Genomic DNA, 18,266 nt, shown 5'->3' with positions numbered 1-18,266 from the left:
CCAGCAAAGAGTGATTAAAAGAGCTGGACTATTCCATTGTGATTATGTAACTACAGAGACTTATCTGGCCTGGTTGAGGGGAGCCTGTTGCTTAAACTTTTTATTGAAGAAGGATTTCCCTCATGTGATTAGCCCTCATTTTCTGGAGGATTTCTTAAACAGTTCATGAACTCTGTTTGAGGGGATGATTTTTTTGAAATCCAGTATGTATCAAGGTTCTCTATTACCATAGTTATCAGTGTCATGCAGAATTTGACTCTATTTAAAGGCCATGGGAGTTAGTGATGGTTTTAGGCAGTTGAGTGCTATTGTCAAGGTTTTTATTCTGGTTGTCTGGGTAAATGTTGGCGCCATTTACTGAGATGGGAATATAGAAGGAAGTTGTCAAATTCTTTTCTAGATATATAAATCATAAAGGACAAATGGCAACCCAATACTACTATTTTTTCAGCCTCTTGAATAAGTGAGTCTAAATGATCAGGAGAATTTAGTCATAAGCATAGAGTTGATAGTGAAAACTATACTATGACTCAGAGAACACCATCGAAGAATGTCATTTTAAGATTGTGAGATAAAACATGAATTCAGATAATTTAAAATAGGAAAATAAAGAAGATAATCAGGCTATATATAAAATAATGTGTGTGGCTTTTTGATATTTCATTTTTTATAAAAACATAGGGTATACTCTTTTTTATTAAACCCATGGTCCTGATCTTGATACTGATTTGAAAGTGAGGGACTGGGATCATGAGGTGAAGATGGATGTTGACACTTCAGTTGATATTTCCGTCCTTTAATAGCTCACCAGTTTTGTTGCATGTCAGGTAGGCTTAGAATTACTACTATAGGTTGGGCAGGTAAAAGCCATGTAAAAGGACTTTTTGGAATCTGAAATTTTGCATTTCATTTATTCCTTCCCTTCTGCCTTCTACCCTATTTTTCTCTTTCTCACATTTTTCATTCTTTCCTACTTCATAGTAAATTATGTAATTGGGGTGTCGCATGGAAGATGTTTGTGAAAGAATGATTAACCCTTTATATGTAGTCTTCATGCTGTGGGTGTAGACAGGTAATAGGCTGTAGTTTGAAGAATAAGACATAAGAAAATGAGACATAAATTCTGTAATTGTGACTTTATTTTTCATTTGTTGAGTAAACTGAATGTGGCCAGTCCTCCACAGCCTGCCTCCCACACTTAAGATGAGAAACTTAGGAAAGAAGAAACATTAACAGAGCTCTTGCTCTAATAGAAACTTACCAAATTTGTCCACACACTTTATTCCATTCTATGCTCACACTAACTCAGAGAGGGAGGCAGGATTATCTATATTTTAACAGAAGAGGAAACAGGTTCAAAGAAATCAACTTGATAAAGTTCACACTGCTTAAGTGTCATCTGAAAGCATGTTTAGTCTAAATGCTCATGTAATTGAATTTTCAAGTAATGCAAATAAAATTCTTCAATTTATTTTATTTTGATACTCAAAATTCTTATAAAACTAAACTTTTCTGAACATCATTATGATCATGTTTGGACATCAATCTCAGTTATATTTCCTTATTTCTACTCAATCTGTGTAATTTTATATACTGTGAATTATTAGTTTTCACAATTTTTCTTATTGCTTATTTAAGCTGAATCATAGAAAAGTGCTGTGCAACTGATCATTGAGTATGTTAAAAGCTTAGTTTTATTGGAAAGAAGTAACCCAACTGCGTAGACATTCTCTAGTGATTTATGCAAGGCTGGAGTATAATTCAGATGAAAGGCTGCTTTATGTTTAGCTCCCATTCTTGCCATCCTGAGAGTGTTGGTCTTATTTAAATCCAAAAGAAATATCCTGATGAATTAGTTTAAGTTGGCACTTTCGATTGACATTCTCTTTTTATTCATGCATTTTCCCTCTGTCCATCCTTCTATTCAATAATGTACTTAAATGTAGATATTTTGTGCCTACTGCGTCATGAGTATGAAAGATATATTTTAAAACACGATCTTACTTTCTAATAAATTTGTTTTATCTTTTCTATTATTCCTGTTATTCATCATCAACATGGTATGTGTGTGTGTGTATTTATTGATACACAAATGTGACTCATATGCAGATGCATACACACGCATACACACACACACATACACACACACCTCAAAGATGATATTATTGACAAAATTTTAGTATAACTACAATAGCCAGGATATGACCAGTCATCCTGAAGTATACCAACTGCTTTGTTTGTTACTTCATTTTTATGAGCTGTGCCACTGAATATACTTTCTGATTCTGGAGTAACTTTTACTGCTGATGACTGTTTACCTCTCTGGTCTGTTTCTCAAATTCCCATAACTGAAAAAGCATCTGCTACAGTGTGACCTTAAACTTTATCTTTTAGCTTGTCCTGACTACCAAAATAATGAAAATATGAGATTAGTCCTGGCTTAGAATACCATTAGTTTAGAAAGTGGAATTATTTGATAGGACCATATCATGTGGGGAAATTCATCATTGTGGATTACCAAAACATTAAGGAAAAAACTGAAAGAAATTATTATGTATATTTTGTTTGCATTATCTTGAAGGGAAATCAGTGTTTTGAGTGGAATTAAAAAATGAACAACAACAAATATTGGTTAGATCTAATTTCTTGCCACCAATTATTTTCTATTAAGTTTCTCCTTTTCATATTAACTTATAAGAAGCTACTTGTAAACATCACATTCCAATTCATGAGCATTTTTGATTAATGTAAAAGAAAGAAATAGCATTTATAGCAGAAATGTATTTGTCTGAAATGAAGGGAACTACATTTGTCCTGGATTGAATTTCTGAGTTTAGGTAGCTTAACTCAAAAGAGCCAATGATTGCAAAGAAAAAATAAGTTTTATTCTCTACTATAATGGTTTGAGAGCCTTTATTGTTCTATCCACTCAACATGGTCATGATGCTTCTTGGTATCTGGTCTTGCTGCCAACTCTCTTCCCATTTGGTACATATTAGGCTGTGATCCCATTTACATACCAACATCATATCATTCTCCAGTTGTTTTGTGTGGTGTGCGTGTGTCTTTACTGTATGCCTATAGATCTTTTGAAAGTAAAACTATAATATGCATTTTCCTCACATTTAATATCAGGAATCAATAACAACAATCTGTATCTTTCATCTTTATTTTGTAATCTTTTGCTTATAGATTTTAAAGGAATACTTGTTAAAAGAGATAAAATTAAGTCCTGCAGGCCTATTATATATGTTTGACAAGCTAGCATAGAAACATTAAATTTCAGGTCATGGTGGTAAAATTCACTTCTTCTTGCTCTTTCATTTTTAAAGATAAAGTCCAGTGAGGTAAGACACAGAAAGATTAACTAATGACACATTTAGATTAAGAACACAGGTATCTTAATTTCTTTTATGCCCTTTTTACTATTTGTTTATAGAATACCCTGATGAAATATGTAACGGCATCTAGGATTTTCATGCTAAATAGACTTTATCTTTTTAGACTCTTTGTGTACCAAAACCATACATTTTTATCTTTATTTTACCCTCGTTCCTTTTTTCTCTCTTGTGCATAACTTTTATACTAGAATTGAGAGACCAGGAAAAGCTGCAGTTCCATTTTATGATTCTCTATCTTGTCTGAAAGTCTTACTACCTACTTCAGGATGTGGTATCAATATGGACTTTATAAAAAGGGTACAGTTTTATTCAAATTGGGATCAGTAACATTCTAAAATATAGTTTGATAGCATAGGACTTGAATTATTAAAAAATGTAGGATGTAATTTTTCATGACTATGAAAGCAACACTTATGTTTTATGTTTTAATTTGTCAATTAATCTGATAAATAGATTAGACAATACCATTGTCATATTTGACTATAATTATTTAAATATTTTTTTTACTGCTTTTGCATTTGCTCTTTCTGTGATCTTTATTGGGATATTGGATGCAGGGATTTCTACTCCCCATCCTAAATGAAACCTTCAAAATTATTCATCATTAACTCATTGCCATATACTATTCACTGACTGTCAAAAACTGTACTCATTCTGGATACTTTATTTAGGTCATTCATATTTTAATAAAAATTCTTTTCTTAACTTGAGCTTGTTCAATTAATGCCATGGGGACTCTGGAGGGCAAAGTATAGAAGACTCATCAGTGGATGATCTGAGGCAGAGCAGTGGCTGTTCTGAACTAGACAATACTCTTCCATTCTGAAACTTCCTTGTGTAGAGGCAAAGCCTTTCATCCCACAGGCAGTCACAGCAAAGACATTATTAAGTCATTCCAATGTGTAAGCACTGGATTGCAGCTGGGTTATTGAGAGGGCATTTTGATTAGGTGAAGACTGAGGCTGAGGCAAAAGGCACATAGTTAAGGGTCATCACACACATGAAAAAATAAGGACACATCGTATATGTTGTATCCAACTTGCTTGGAATTGGCAATGCCTGGAGGTGAAACAGAAATTTATAGACATCATCCTTGAGATGGCCATGATATTACATTAAATACATAGGATCTAGAGGTGTAAGCCATTATAGGCTACCTTTTCCCCAAGTGTTTTTTAGCAGAACACAGAAATAGCAAAAGGATTAAAAAAATAAAATAGAAAATTCAATAATAACATAGAGTTATTTTTTTCTAGAGCAGCCACATTTTTCCCCATAATTTCTTAAAATATCCACAATTAATTTGGCTGCTTTTGATATTAATTGGACCAGATTTTAACTCTAAAAATCTCTTATTTATAACTTTTGTCTTCACAATTGGTTTTATTCTACCACAGTTTTCTTTATTTTGAGATGTAGGCTGATCCTTTTACAGAAAATTATAACTGCTCCTAAACCTATATCCCAACTATAGAGCTGGAGATCAGTCTCCCCTCAATCACAGGTGTCCCCAGCACAAGCTCCTGCTTCATTCCAGGTGCCTAGTTTTGGGGTTTGTCAAGCCAGGCAAGGCTTGTTGCCTGTGAATTGCCAGCAACTGCAGCAGCAGGTGGCATCCTCCTAGGTGTGTAGGGATTTCCTGGCATCTTAAATCTGCTAGATATTTTGTTCTAACTTTTACAGCTATTTTAAACTTTCAAGAGTAAAGCCTTTCCCCCTTTCAGTCTAACTCTCTTGTTCAGCTTTATTGTGAACGTGTTAAGTTGTCTTCCACAAGTGGCAGCATGTTCTGTACTTTGCCTGGTATCCTCATGGCAGATCAAACTGTTCTTAAAATGAAACCTCTTGTCTTCAAGAATTTCAAAGCCATTGACTCTCATAAAATGACAGATTCAATTGTACTTCAAATGTTAAAGATTTTTGCTTTAAAAAACTGTTATTTACCTATGTATTTGTAATATAGCTCTGTTTGTAAATTTTGCTCTGAATTACATGAGGTTTGAGAATAAGGGTAGGAATTTCTTAAACTTTGATAAATGGCCAAAAGCCATAAAATTCAACAACCTCTGAAATCTAATTGCTAGTAAATTAAATTATTATAGTAAAACTTCTCATATTTCAATTTTTAAATGATCCTATTCACATGTTAAAGATATTTACTAGTAATCACAATTTTTTTCTTTTAAAATGTGCCTCTGCTTTAATTTTTAATATTATTAATAAAGGTTCTGATTCCTCTGTGATATTCTTTATTGATAGGAAGTGAATTCTGACTTCAACATATTTTCACATGTATATGTGTATATATTTTTTGTTACTCTCATTGTGAAGGTCATGGACAATGTAATTGTGGAAGATGTGACTGCAAAGTAGGCTGGTATGGGAAAAAGTGTGAGCACCCACGTTCCTGCTCGCTGTCAGCTGAGGAGAGCATCAAGAAGTGCCAAGGAGGCTCTGATTTGCCTTGCTCTGGAAGGGGTAAGTGAGGGCTCAGGCCTTGTCACCACCTTCTAATCCTACGAGTCAAGTGAATTCAATTCACATATAACTTATTTTAAAGATAGATGATTCCTGAATAGAGGCTTAGTCTTTTAAGAACTAATAAAACATACAGCTGATGTATTGTAGAATTGTACACTTGAAATCTCATTAACCAGATAGCAGGTATTACCTGTGAATGATGTTAGAGTAATGGCGACATGAGACATACTCCTGATCTTTTCTCTTGAAATTTTGACAAATTGAAAAACTATAATGCAGCAAAAAACAAAAAACAAAAAAAAAAACCCAGATGAGAATACAGGCATGCCTGAAAGATCTGTGCACCAAACGGACCAAAGGTAAGATGGGGTGAAAAGGGAGGCAGAAGATAAAATGCATTTTCGGTTGGCTCTGGGGAGGAAACACACCCGGATGGGTTTATTTTTTCTCTGCCAGACTACAGGGAAGAGGGAAGCTCAGACTATTTGGATTATGTTTGAGGAGTATGGAGAGGAGAACCCAGAGTGACTGTTTCTTCTTCTTCTGGGAGGAACAATAAGATAGAGAGGCAGTGGGGGCGATAAACAAAAGCAGCCATAGCATGGGGTCACTGCCAGTGTTCTCACAGTCTGCATGCAGCCTGCACTTGGCAGAGACAGAGAAAGCTAAAGTGCAGCCCCAGCCTTCCAGATACTGCCTCTTTCACTTCATGGTACAGAGAGTGGCAGAGACAAACCTCACAGCGAGCTCTCCAGAGCCATTCTCTCCCCTGAGGAACAAAGGTACTTCATATCTGATCCCCAGGTCTGTTGAGATGTGGAAAGAAGCACCAGAATCCTGAGATTAACATTGCTAGAGCTATAGAGCCAAAAGCCAAAGCCATAAAGCTGAAGCCATAAAGCCCTCATAACATGCCTCAACCACTAATGTAACTGCAGGCCCACCTACATCATTGTGATAGAAACATCTCAGCAGAGGACAGCCCAGGAACTTCACAGAGCCAAAACTTATAATACAGTGATACATACTGGAAGAAACCTTTTAAAACCAAAATTTATTTTTCCTTCTTTATTCATTTTTTTCTTTTCTTATTTTTTCTTTCTCTCTTGAATTTTATTTTCTTTAATTTTTATATATTCTTACTTTTTCTTTTTTTTTGTTTTGTTTTTAATCTTTTTTCTTGTGGTATTTCTTCTTGGCATAGCTAAAATTTTTACAATTTTTATTGTATTTTAATTTTTTTATTTTTTAGTTGTTTTTATTGTTAGAGTTCTTAATAATAGCACTCTCAAATGTCATCAAGAAAGAAGAAATCAAATACCATGGCTACACAAGGCCGAAATGGAGTTCATGAAGAAAAGCTCCCAAAAATAATCTCAATCACATGGAAACCACAAAGTTAAATGATAGATAATTCAAAATTGAAGTTCTTAAAGTACTCATCAAGATCCAAGAAGACACCACTAAGCAACTTAATGAGCTCAAAAATAAATTAATGAACAAAATAAATACCTCACTAAGGAGATTGAAATTTTAAAAACAGAGTTGAAAAACTTTATACACAAATTGAAAACTGAGTTAGCGAGTTTGGTTAATAGAACAAAACAGAGAGAGGAAAGAATCAGTGAAATCAAAGACAGGCAAGTAGAATTGCTACAAAGAGAAGAGGAGAGAGACTCATGAATTAAAAAACAGAGAGCTCTACAAGAATTGTCTGACTTCATCAAAAAGAGCAATATAAGAAATATAGATATGATAAGAAGAAGAGAAGGAGAAGGGAATGGAGAATCTATTCAAACAAATAATTTTGAAAACTTCCTAAGCCTATGGAAAGAGAGTCCCAAATTCAAGAAGCAAACAGAACATTGAATTACCTTAATTTAAACAGACCTACTCTAAGGCACATTGTAATGAAATTATCAAAAATCAATGGCAAAGAAAGAATTCTTAAGCAGCTAGTGAAAAGAAGAACATAACATATAAAGAAAAACCAACTAGGTTATTCTCAGACTTCTAAGCAGAAACTCTATAAGTAGAAAATTGACTCAAACATTCAAAGTTCTGAAAGAGAGAAATTACCAGCCAGCAATACTATATCCATCAGTTATTCTTCAAATATGAAAGAGAAATAAAAACTTTTACAGACATACAGAAGCAGAGGTACTTTATCACCAGAAAACCCCACTCCAGGAAATACTCAAGGGGGTTATTTGACCAGACACAAAAAACAAAACAAATCAAAACTACAAGTAAAAGCTCCAAGAAGGTCACAATAAAAACAAGGACAATCTGAGACAACAATAACATAAAAGGGAAAAGGATAAATATCTGCAACAGCAAAGGAGGATAGAATGCAGAAACACTCATAAGACAAAGGGTTTTTGTATATATGAACATTTTTCTCTTAATAACATAACAGTAACCACCCACAAAAAGCCACTACTGAAACTCACAGCTTGAAAAAAGGAGAAACGGGAAAGAAGTACTGAATATCACCAAATAAAAACAACTGACAGAAATACAGAAGAAAAGAGCCAATCAAGACACAGAGCTACCAGAAAACAAAACAAAAATGCTTATAAAAAATTGTCAAGTGTCAATAATTACCCAAAATGTAAGTGGACTGAACTCACCAATGAAGAGGTACAAAGTAGCAGATTGGATCAAAAAGCAAAACCCAATCATATGCTGCCTTCAAGAGACACATCTAAGCTGCAAGGACAAAAGTAGACTCAAAGTGAAAGGTTAAAAATGATTCCCTAAGCAAATAATATCCAACGAAATGCAGGTATAGCCATATTCATATATGACAATGGTAATTTCAAGACAACAAAGGTAACCAGAGACAAAGATGGACATTTAATAACAATAAAGGGGACATTGTATCAAGAAGACATAACACTTCTTAATATATATGCAGCAAACTAGGGAGCACAAAAATATAAGAGATATCTACTAAGTGATCTAAAAATAGAAGACAATAACACAAACAAGCTTGGAGATTTCAGCACACCTTTGACAACTTTAGAGAGATGATCCAAACAAAAAAATCAATAAAGAAATACCATCCTTAAATGACAAAATGGATCAATTGGATATAGTAGACATTTACAGGACATTTCATCCCAAAATGTCTTATTATACATTCTTTTCCAATGTGCATGGAACATTCTTAAGGATAAACCATTAGTTGGGCCACAAAACTAACATCAAGAAATTTAGGAAGACTGAAATTATACCAAGCATATTTTTTTGACAATAAGACTTTGAAATTAGAATTCAACTGCAAAAAGAAAGTAAAGAAACCCACAAAAAATGTGAAAATTAAACAATATACTTCTAAAAAATGACTGAGTCAAAGAAGAAATAATAGCAGAGGTCAAAAGATATACACAGACAAATGAAAATAACAACATGACCTATCATAATTTCTAAGATGCAGCAAAAGCAGTAATATGAGGGAAGTTTATATTATTATAGACTTATATCAAGAAGCAAGAGATATCCCAAGTAAACAACTTAACATCACACCTTAAGTAACTAGAGTAAGCACAAAAGCAACCCAAAGTTAGCAGAAGAAAGAAAATAGTAAAAATTAGAGAACTAAATGATATAGAGAACAAAAAAATCTGTAGGAAAAATTAATACAACAAAGAGCTGGTTCTTTGAAAAGATCAACAAAATCAACAAACCATCGGTGAGACTCACCAAGAAAAAATGAGGAAGGATTCATATAAACAAAATCTGAAATAAGAAGTAAGAAATTATCAGATATCATAGATATACAAAGGATCATAGTAGAATATTCTGAAAGACTATATGCCATCAAATTTAACAACCTACAAAAAGTGGATACATTCCTAGAACTATACAATCTTCCTAGACTGAGTCACGAAGAAGTAGAAAACCTAAACAGACCTTTAAGCAGGGAAGGAATAGAAACTATCAAAAACCTCCCCCAAAACAAAAGTCCATAACCTGATGGCTACACTAGTGATTTTTAGCAAACATTCAAAGAAGATTTGGTACCTCTCATTCTCAAAATCATCCAAAAAATAGAAGAAGCGATACTCCTTAATACATTTTATGAGACCAACATAACCCTCATACCACACTGTGCAAGAACAACACAAAAAAAGAAAACTATAGTCCAATATCTCTAATGAATACAGATGCAAAAATCTTAAACAAAATACTAGCAAGTCAAATACAACAACACATTAAAAAAATAATTTATCACAATCAAGTGGGATTCATTCCAAGAGCACAAGGATGGTTCAATATATGGAAATGGATCTGAAACAATAAATTATATACAGTAGAAGAAAACATAGGTACTAAACTCATGGACCTTGGCCATAGAGAACAATTTATTAATTTGACCGCAAAGACAAGGGAAGTAAAGGCAAAACCAAATGAATGGGATTATATCAAACTAAAAAGCATCTGCACAGCAAAATAAACTGACACCAAACAAATAGGCAGCCAACTTAATGGAAGGTGATATTTGCAAACAACTTTGATAAGGGGTTAATTTCCAAAATATATAAAGAATTTACAAAGCTCAGCAACAAAGCAAACAATTCAATTATAAAATGGGTAGAGGACCTGGACAGACACTTCTCCCAAGAGGACATACAAATGGTCAATAGATATATGAAACAATGCTCATCTTCACTAGCTGTTTAAGAAATGCAAATCAAAACTATAACCCTTTGAGAAGTAAATTTTTTTTCATACTCGCAGAGTGAGTTTTTTTTTTAAATAAAATTAGTTCCAGTTCCAGTTTTATTAACTTAAAATCATGTTTGTTTGATAACCAATTTATGGAAACAAGAAGAACATACATTTGCCTTTTTTAGTATTGCCTTACACATTTTAAAAATAAATTGATCATACTCTGGATGGTCAGGAGGCATGAGGACATACAGGAACGTTTGTACTACTCAAAGGGATAATGAGCTACCACCTTACACCTGTTAGATTGGTTATTACCTGTTATTAACATGACAGGTAATAACAAGTGTTGGACAAGCTGTGGAGAAAAAGGAATCCTCATACACTGCCAGTGGGATAGGAAATTAGTACAACCGTGATGGAAGAAAGTATGGTGGTTCCTCAAAAAATTAAGAATAGAACTACCATATGACCAGCAATCCCTCTATTAGGTATCTACCCCAAATCCTTGAAAACACTGGTACGTAAAGACACATGCAGCCCCATATTCATTGCAGCATTATTCACAATGGCCCAGACATGGAAACAACCAAAGTGTCCCTCCATAGATAATTGGATAAAGAAGATGTGGTAAATACATACAATGGAATACTACTCAGCTGTAAGAAATGATGATATAGTGTCATTTACGACAACATGGATGGAACTTGAGAACATTGTACTGAGTGAAATAAGTAAATCAGAAAATGCAAAGAACTGTATGATTTCACACATAGATGGGATATTAAACTGAGACTCATGGACTTAGATAAAAGTGAAGTCATTACCGGGGGAAGGGGACATGGGGGAAGAGAGTGGGGGGAAGTGATGGGGAAAGGGTGTAAAGAGGGACAAATATAAGGTGACAGAAAATAATTTGACTTTGGGAGATGGGTATACAACATATTCAACAGTTCAAATGATATAGAAGTATTTGTGTGAAACCTATGTACTCTTATTGATAAATGTCACCCTGTTAAATTTAATTTTCTAAATAAAATAAAAAAACTTTATTAACCAATGTCATCCCAATACATTTAATTAAAAAATAGAAAAAAATAACCCATCTACGTTTCATGAATGAAAGCTCATGGAGAGATTTAAGCTCTCTCTTTCCCTCTCTGTCTCACACACTCACAGTCACATGCTATCGGCCCACTGTAGCTTTGAGGTTTATTCTGTTTCAGTTATATTCAATTCAGTTCAATAATACATTAAAAAGAAAAAAACTGGATATTTACTCAAAACTTTTGGAATGAAACCATCTAATTGTTCACTGACATTTCTGAAACTCAGTAACATTGGTGTATTGAGAAAGGTGCTGGCTTTTGGAAGAGCAGTGGATGAACAGATGAAGAGATAGCTCTGAACAGGCTTTGTTGTTTTACAAGGTATGTGGACTCAGGGGTGCTCTTGGTTTTGGGTGGTACAAATTGGAGAAGGAAGAATTCATCTAGAAGAAAGCTGGTTTTATTTTTCTTTGATTTATTAAAATAAGAAATACAGTTTTGTCTCTAATATGTAAATGGCAAAGGTAATGTGAAATACACTTTCAGAGGAACTGGTAATTGAAGTTATTACAAATTTTATTCATGAGAAAGAAAAAGAAGGAAGACTTCTTTTTTCTAAATATTAAATCAGAAATTTTATTTATATTTCAGTTTTCTATTTGAAAAATAACTTTTTATTGAGATATAATTCAAATGCCATAAAATTCATTTTTTAAAGGGTACAATTTAGTAGTTTTTAGTATATTAACTGAATTATGCAACGATCACCACGATCTCTATCTAGAACATTTTTATCACCACAAAAAGAATATTTGTACCCTTCACCAATCACCCCCCATTCTCCTCTCCTCTCAACCCTTAGAAACCATTAATCCACTTCCTGTCCCTATGGATCAGCCTACTCTGGATATTATATATAAATTGAGTAATAAAATATGTTGCCTTTTTGTTTCCGGCTTTTTTTTACTTAGGATAATGTTATCAAACTTTATGTTGTAACATGGAATTTATTTATTTTTATGGTTATTGATATTCGTTTGTATAGATAGACCACATTTATTTATCCATTTCTTTCTTTTTTTTTTTTTTTTTTTCATTTTTCTGAAGCTGGAAACAGGGAGAGACAGTCAGACAGACTCCCGCATGCGCCCAACCGGGATCCACCCGGCACGCCCACCATGGGGCGATGCTCTGCCCACCAGGGGGCGATGCTCTGCCCATCCTGGGCGTCGCCATGTTGCGACCAGAGCCACTCTAGTGCCTGAGGCAGAGGCCACAGAGCCATCCCCAGCGCCTGGGCCATCTTTGCTCCAATGGAGCCTTGGCTGCGGGAGGGGAAGAGAGAGACAGAGAGGAAGGCGCGGCGGAGGGGTGGAGAAGCAAATGGGCGCTTCTCCTGTGTGCCCTGGCCGGGAATCGAACCCGGGTCCTCCGCACGCCAGGCCGACGCTCTACCACTGAGCCATCCGGCCAGGGCCCCATTTATTTCTTAATGGACATTTGGATTGTTTCTACTTCTCGGCCGTCATAAGTAATGTTCTATAAACATTTATGTGTAAGTTTATGTGTGAATTGTGTTTTAAATTTTTGGAGGAGTTTATACCCATAACTGGAATTTTTGCGTCATATGGTAACTGTGTTTAACTTTTTGAAGTGCTGTCTTTAAGGTCCTTACATCATTTTACATTTCTACCAGCAATGTATAAAGGTTCTAATTTCCTCACATGTTTGTCATTATTTATTATTATCGTCTATTTAATTATTTATTTTTAAAATTTACTATTGATTTTAGAGAGAGAAGAAGAGGGAGAAACAGAAACATTGATCTGCTCCTGTTTATACCCTGACTGAGGATCAAATCCACAGCCTTTGTGTGTCAGGCTGATGCTCTAACCAACAGAGCTTTCCTGTCATGGAGTCATCAGCATTTTTATTTATTTATTTATTTATTTATTTATTTATTTATTTATTTTTGTATTTTTCTGAAGCTGGAAACAGGGAGAGACAGTCAGGCAGACTCCCGCATGCACCCGACTGGGATCCACCCGGCAGGCCTACCAGGGGCAACACTCTGCCCACCAGGAGGCGATGCTCTGCCCCTCTGGGGCGTCACTCTGTTGCGACCAGAGCCACTCTAGCGCCTGGGGCAGAGGCTGAGGAGCCATCCCCAGTGCCCAGGCCATCTTTACTCCAATGGAGCCTCTCTGCGGAGGGGGGGGGGCGCGGAGAGAGAGACAGAGAGGAAGGAGAGGGGGAGGGGTGGAGAAGCAGATGAGCGCTTCTCCTGTGTGCCCTGGCCGGGAATTGAACCCAGGACTTCTGCACGCCAGGCCGACGCTCTACCACTGAGCCAACTGGCCAGGGCATATTTTTATTGCTTATAGTTTTTCTTATGTAGAAAGCTCCTAAAGTCACCAAAATTTTTTGTACCATAGGTATTTTTGTATACTCTGATATTTATTTCTAACAATTATAAGTAGGAAGATAAAATATGGGTAGAAGGAATTTTTTCATTTCACGAGCATTTCTGACTTACTCCATCTTTCACCAATAACATTAGGAAAAAAAAGTGTTTTAGCTGCATTAATACAATATTGCCACTGTAGTGTAACAAAGATTAAAAATTAGTGTCCCTCAGAATATTTTTATTTATTCATACACTCACACATTCTTTATTCATTCATTCATTCATTGTTAAAAATAAATTATATAAGGGAAAAGAAATAAAAACATATAAAATAGCTTGCAAACAGAAAATCACTCTAAATATATATATTTACCATTGTTTTTCATTTGTCTCTAATGTTTTTAATATAGTGCTTATGTGAGAATACTTGTATGGAATTTATATATACTCTGACCAACAGAAATTTGTCTCTTACCTTTCCAGAGATTTACTAATAAACTTAGCTACCAGTTTTAAGAAATAGAGTATATTTAAAGTTTATTTTATTAAAAAGGTGTTGAATATATATATTAAATTATGACATTATTTATTTTTCATCATCTACTTAAGGCTTTAGAAATACTTTGCAGATAAATAATAAGTTTTTCTAGTTTTCTCATGGGGAAATGGAGGTATTTATTGATGAGGGAAATGATTTCTTAGGGAACCAAAAGAAAAATACAAGGATTTGGGGAATGTGACTAAAGGTTTAGGAGAGCCAGTCCAGTGCCTGGGCCAATGATCAGAGACCCTGTCTTTCTCATAGTGCGACATCTGCAAATGCATTCACATTGGAAGTTTCAAAGTAAATAGCCAATATGAAAACTTTCAAAGGTTTAGTTTTGCAACATATGAATGACAATTGCCACATCAGTTACATGAGTGAGGAAAGCAATTACAAGGCTCATCGGTTCTCAAGCCAGAGAGTCTCTTCAGTTTACCAGCTGGGGCCAAGAAAAAAATATTGTCTCCTGGTAGAATGTACAGTACTGAGGTTACTCAGTATAATGCGCCACAGGGGCCAGGTGAAGGCATTTTCCCACCAGAAATGAAATTATATTACTTGCTTCTGCCGGTGATGACTAATTGTGATCATATGACTTGAAGGTAAGTGAATGATTTAGTGATCTCCTATATTTTCTAGTAAACCTTTGATTCTTTGAGCTCTACTTCTTACTGCCTATGATTATCTTTTCACTTAATTTAGCTGACTCTCATATGGTCAATATAGATATAGTTATTCATCCTAATTTCTGCTCCTAGGAGTTGGACATAGCAGAGAGCTTTCTATTTTCATACCAATGTTCTGATCAAAAATTGAAAATGGCTTATGATAGTATACACAGTAGTTTTAAACTCTTCTTGACTGAGAAGTACATTTTTGTTACTATTATTGAGATTTTCTTCTTGGGTCTGGGTCTGGCTTAGATAAAAAAAAATATGAGCAAATGTAATGTGTGTCACTTTGGAGCAGAGCTTAAGAGGCAGTGAGAAATTTGCTATCTCCTTTTCCCTCTAGACTGGGGATTTGGGATGATTGACTGAGATGGTGGCTGATCCATTAACCTGGATCTCTGAATAAGGATGATTAGCAGAAACCTCTGCTGACACCACCAGGGGACCTGTAACACAAGCAAGAAATAAACCCATGTTATTTCTAGCAGCTCAGATATTGGGGTTCTTTGTTCTTGAAGCAGAAATCCTGACTCAAACTCTCTTCCACGTACAAAATTCCACAGTTAAATTAAAGAAAATAAACAAGGAAACTTTGACCTATAGAAATAAGCAAAGAAAATTTAAGATTATTATTATATGTACATCTTGTCAATCTCAATATCTAAATCAATATAAATATAAAGGTTCATATTTTACAAAGGATATATTTGTTATTCTATCAACAGCATGTTACACACACTCAAAAGGTAAAATGCTAAGAACATTGAATGAATTTTCTTTCTTAATATCTCCCAAATACAATGTGGTAATGAGAAGAACAATTATTCTTCTTTTTACAGAAAGAGAAATTGGAAATTTGAATAATTTGCTATCTTACACAGTAAGTGCCAGAGGTATAGTTTTAGTACAAACTTTTACTACTGGTCCTCTGATTCCAGAGCTGTCATCTTAGATAACTTACTGGTTATTTTATCATGCCAATTTGCTGAACAATATGTAATGAATATATTTCCTAATTATAAATATTCTTATGAAAAATCATTGATATGGCTGCATAGTATTCCATAATGATTATAACAAAAGAATCAAATTTCTTCTATTAGACACCTAAATTGTCTATTTTATTCAAATCCTAAGTATTATACTTTAATATACTAAAATTTTCAAAAATTCAGTGTTAATTTTTACATGTGGAATGAATAGAGCTAAATTATTTAAAGCATATTAAAGCTTTTTAACTGAAAAATTACCCCAACAATTCATATTCTCTTGAAAAATTATACCAGTATACCTTCCCACCAGAAGCATAACAGGGATTCCCTTCACCCACAAATACTGACAATTTAAATAATCAATTAATTTCAACATTAATTTTAATGTTATACATTTTTATCATTTATCAAACTCCTTTTATTGGCTCCTATAATCATCAAAGCGAATGATTCATCTGCAGGCATCATTATTCAGTGGCTTGTGTTTGAGGTTTTGCCTGCTTTGATCATTTGTCCTTGCCCTAAATCATCGTTTTGTTTGGTACTGCAACCCCTTGTATTTTTGTTACCTGTCTTCTGTGCCCTTTGGTTTTCTTTCATTAGACTTGTTCTACGAGGTATTGTGTACGTTTTGGTCCTTAAACACACATAACCATATACCTCCCCACCAAAGGAAGGTGGGAAATGGAGCAAGAATGCTAAATTAAGGCTAATTATTTAATGTGGCTTCTAGAAAATAGAAACCCTATTCTCATTCTTATCAATTAGTATATTTTAATTAATGAATCAAGCAAGTTGTTTCAATTTCTTCTCCTAGGAACATATTTTCAAAGAATAATGGTGTGTCACATTCCCACCATCTGGAGATTTTTCAGTTTAAGATGTTATTTATCTCTCCTTTGTACTGGAAAAGCACATCTTTAAAATTTTTGCTTTTATTTATCAGAGAAGTTTCCCATGTTGCATGTGTTTTCTTTATCTTATGTGTTAGTTACTCTATGTGATTTTTTTAAGCAAGTGAATCATTATTTTTCTTCATGTATACAGAGATGTTATTATTTGGAACTGATAAAAAGTTTTATAAAATATATATTTTATATATATTTTTTAATTTGGGGAGAGAAGATATTTTTATTATTTGTTGAAAAAAATTTTTAGCTTTGAGTTATAATTATTATACAATAAAAACCTGCACCTATTTATATATGCAATTTGATAAATTTGACATATGCATACACTCATGATACCATGGTCACAATCAAGATAATCAACATAGTTACCTCTAAAAATGTCCTTGTGTTCCTTTGCTTGTGTGTGTGTGAGTGTGTGTGTAAAGAATGCTTAACATGAGAGGCACCTAAAATAGTCAAACTTATGGAAGCAAAAAAAAGAAAAGAAAATGGTGGTTGCCAGGGGACAATGGGGTGGAAAATGGGAAGTTTTATTAAATGGTTCCAAAGTTACAGCTATATAAGATACTAGAAATCTGCTGTACAACATAGTGCCCATAATTAATACCATATTGTAGACTTAAAAATTTGTCAAAAATAATTTGTCAAGAAGATAGACCTCAAATTTTAAATTAAGTGCCATACCACTTATTGTGATTTTGATTATATTTTTAAATTCTCAGTGGCCTAATTAAATATCTTACTGTAAGTTAATTGCAGTGGGAAATGTATAGACTTTTCAAGTGGCAAGTAAATCCAGTGTGGTATTTCAGTAGAATTTTGAGACAGCGAATGGGATTCTGATTAGCTCTGTTCTGAATGTCCAGGTTGATTGACCCGCTGCATCTGCCAGTGTTAAGGGACTCTGCAATAACCATGCACTAAATTATGATATTTCAAATAGCTGTTAAGGACCACAATCAAAGAAGAAAAAAATTACCCTGCAAAATGAACTTCTTTATGTTTTACTATCTCCAGAAGGAATCATCCTGCTTTTAGTTCTTCATGGAAAAAATATCAGTGGACTGCTAAATTGTGTCCAAAGCAAGTTTGTACTTTGTCATACTGTGGGCATTAAATAGTGATAACTGAGT

At 34.2% G+C, this 18,266-nt stretch overlaps 1 protein-coding gene across 1 annotated transcript in view; it reads left to right on the top strand.

Annotated features, from left to right (window-relative positions):
• The window catches only part of ITGBL1 (integrin subunit beta like 1), a 234,985-nt gene that overhangs the window by 111,322 nt on the left and 105,397 nt on the right, over positions 1-18,266 (top strand). Inside the window, exon 7 of the mRNA XM_066234693.1 lies at positions 5,733-5,879. Within this exon, the coding sequence (XP_066090790.1) occupies positions 5,733-5,879 (147 nt within the window). The remainder of the gene's footprint in view (positions 1-5,732; positions 5,880-18,266) is intronic.

Source organism: Saccopteryx bilineata, chromosome 6 (genome assembly GCF_036850765.1).
Source record: "Saccopteryx bilineata isolate mSacBil1 chromosome 6, mSacBil1_pri_phased_curated, whole genome shotgun sequence".
Lineage (NCBI taxonomy): Eukaryota > Metazoa > Chordata > Mammalia > Chiroptera > Emballonuridae > Saccopteryx > Saccopteryx bilineata.
Note: the sequence above shows the minus strand (reverse complement) of the source record. Positions and strands in the feature narration are given on the sequence as shown.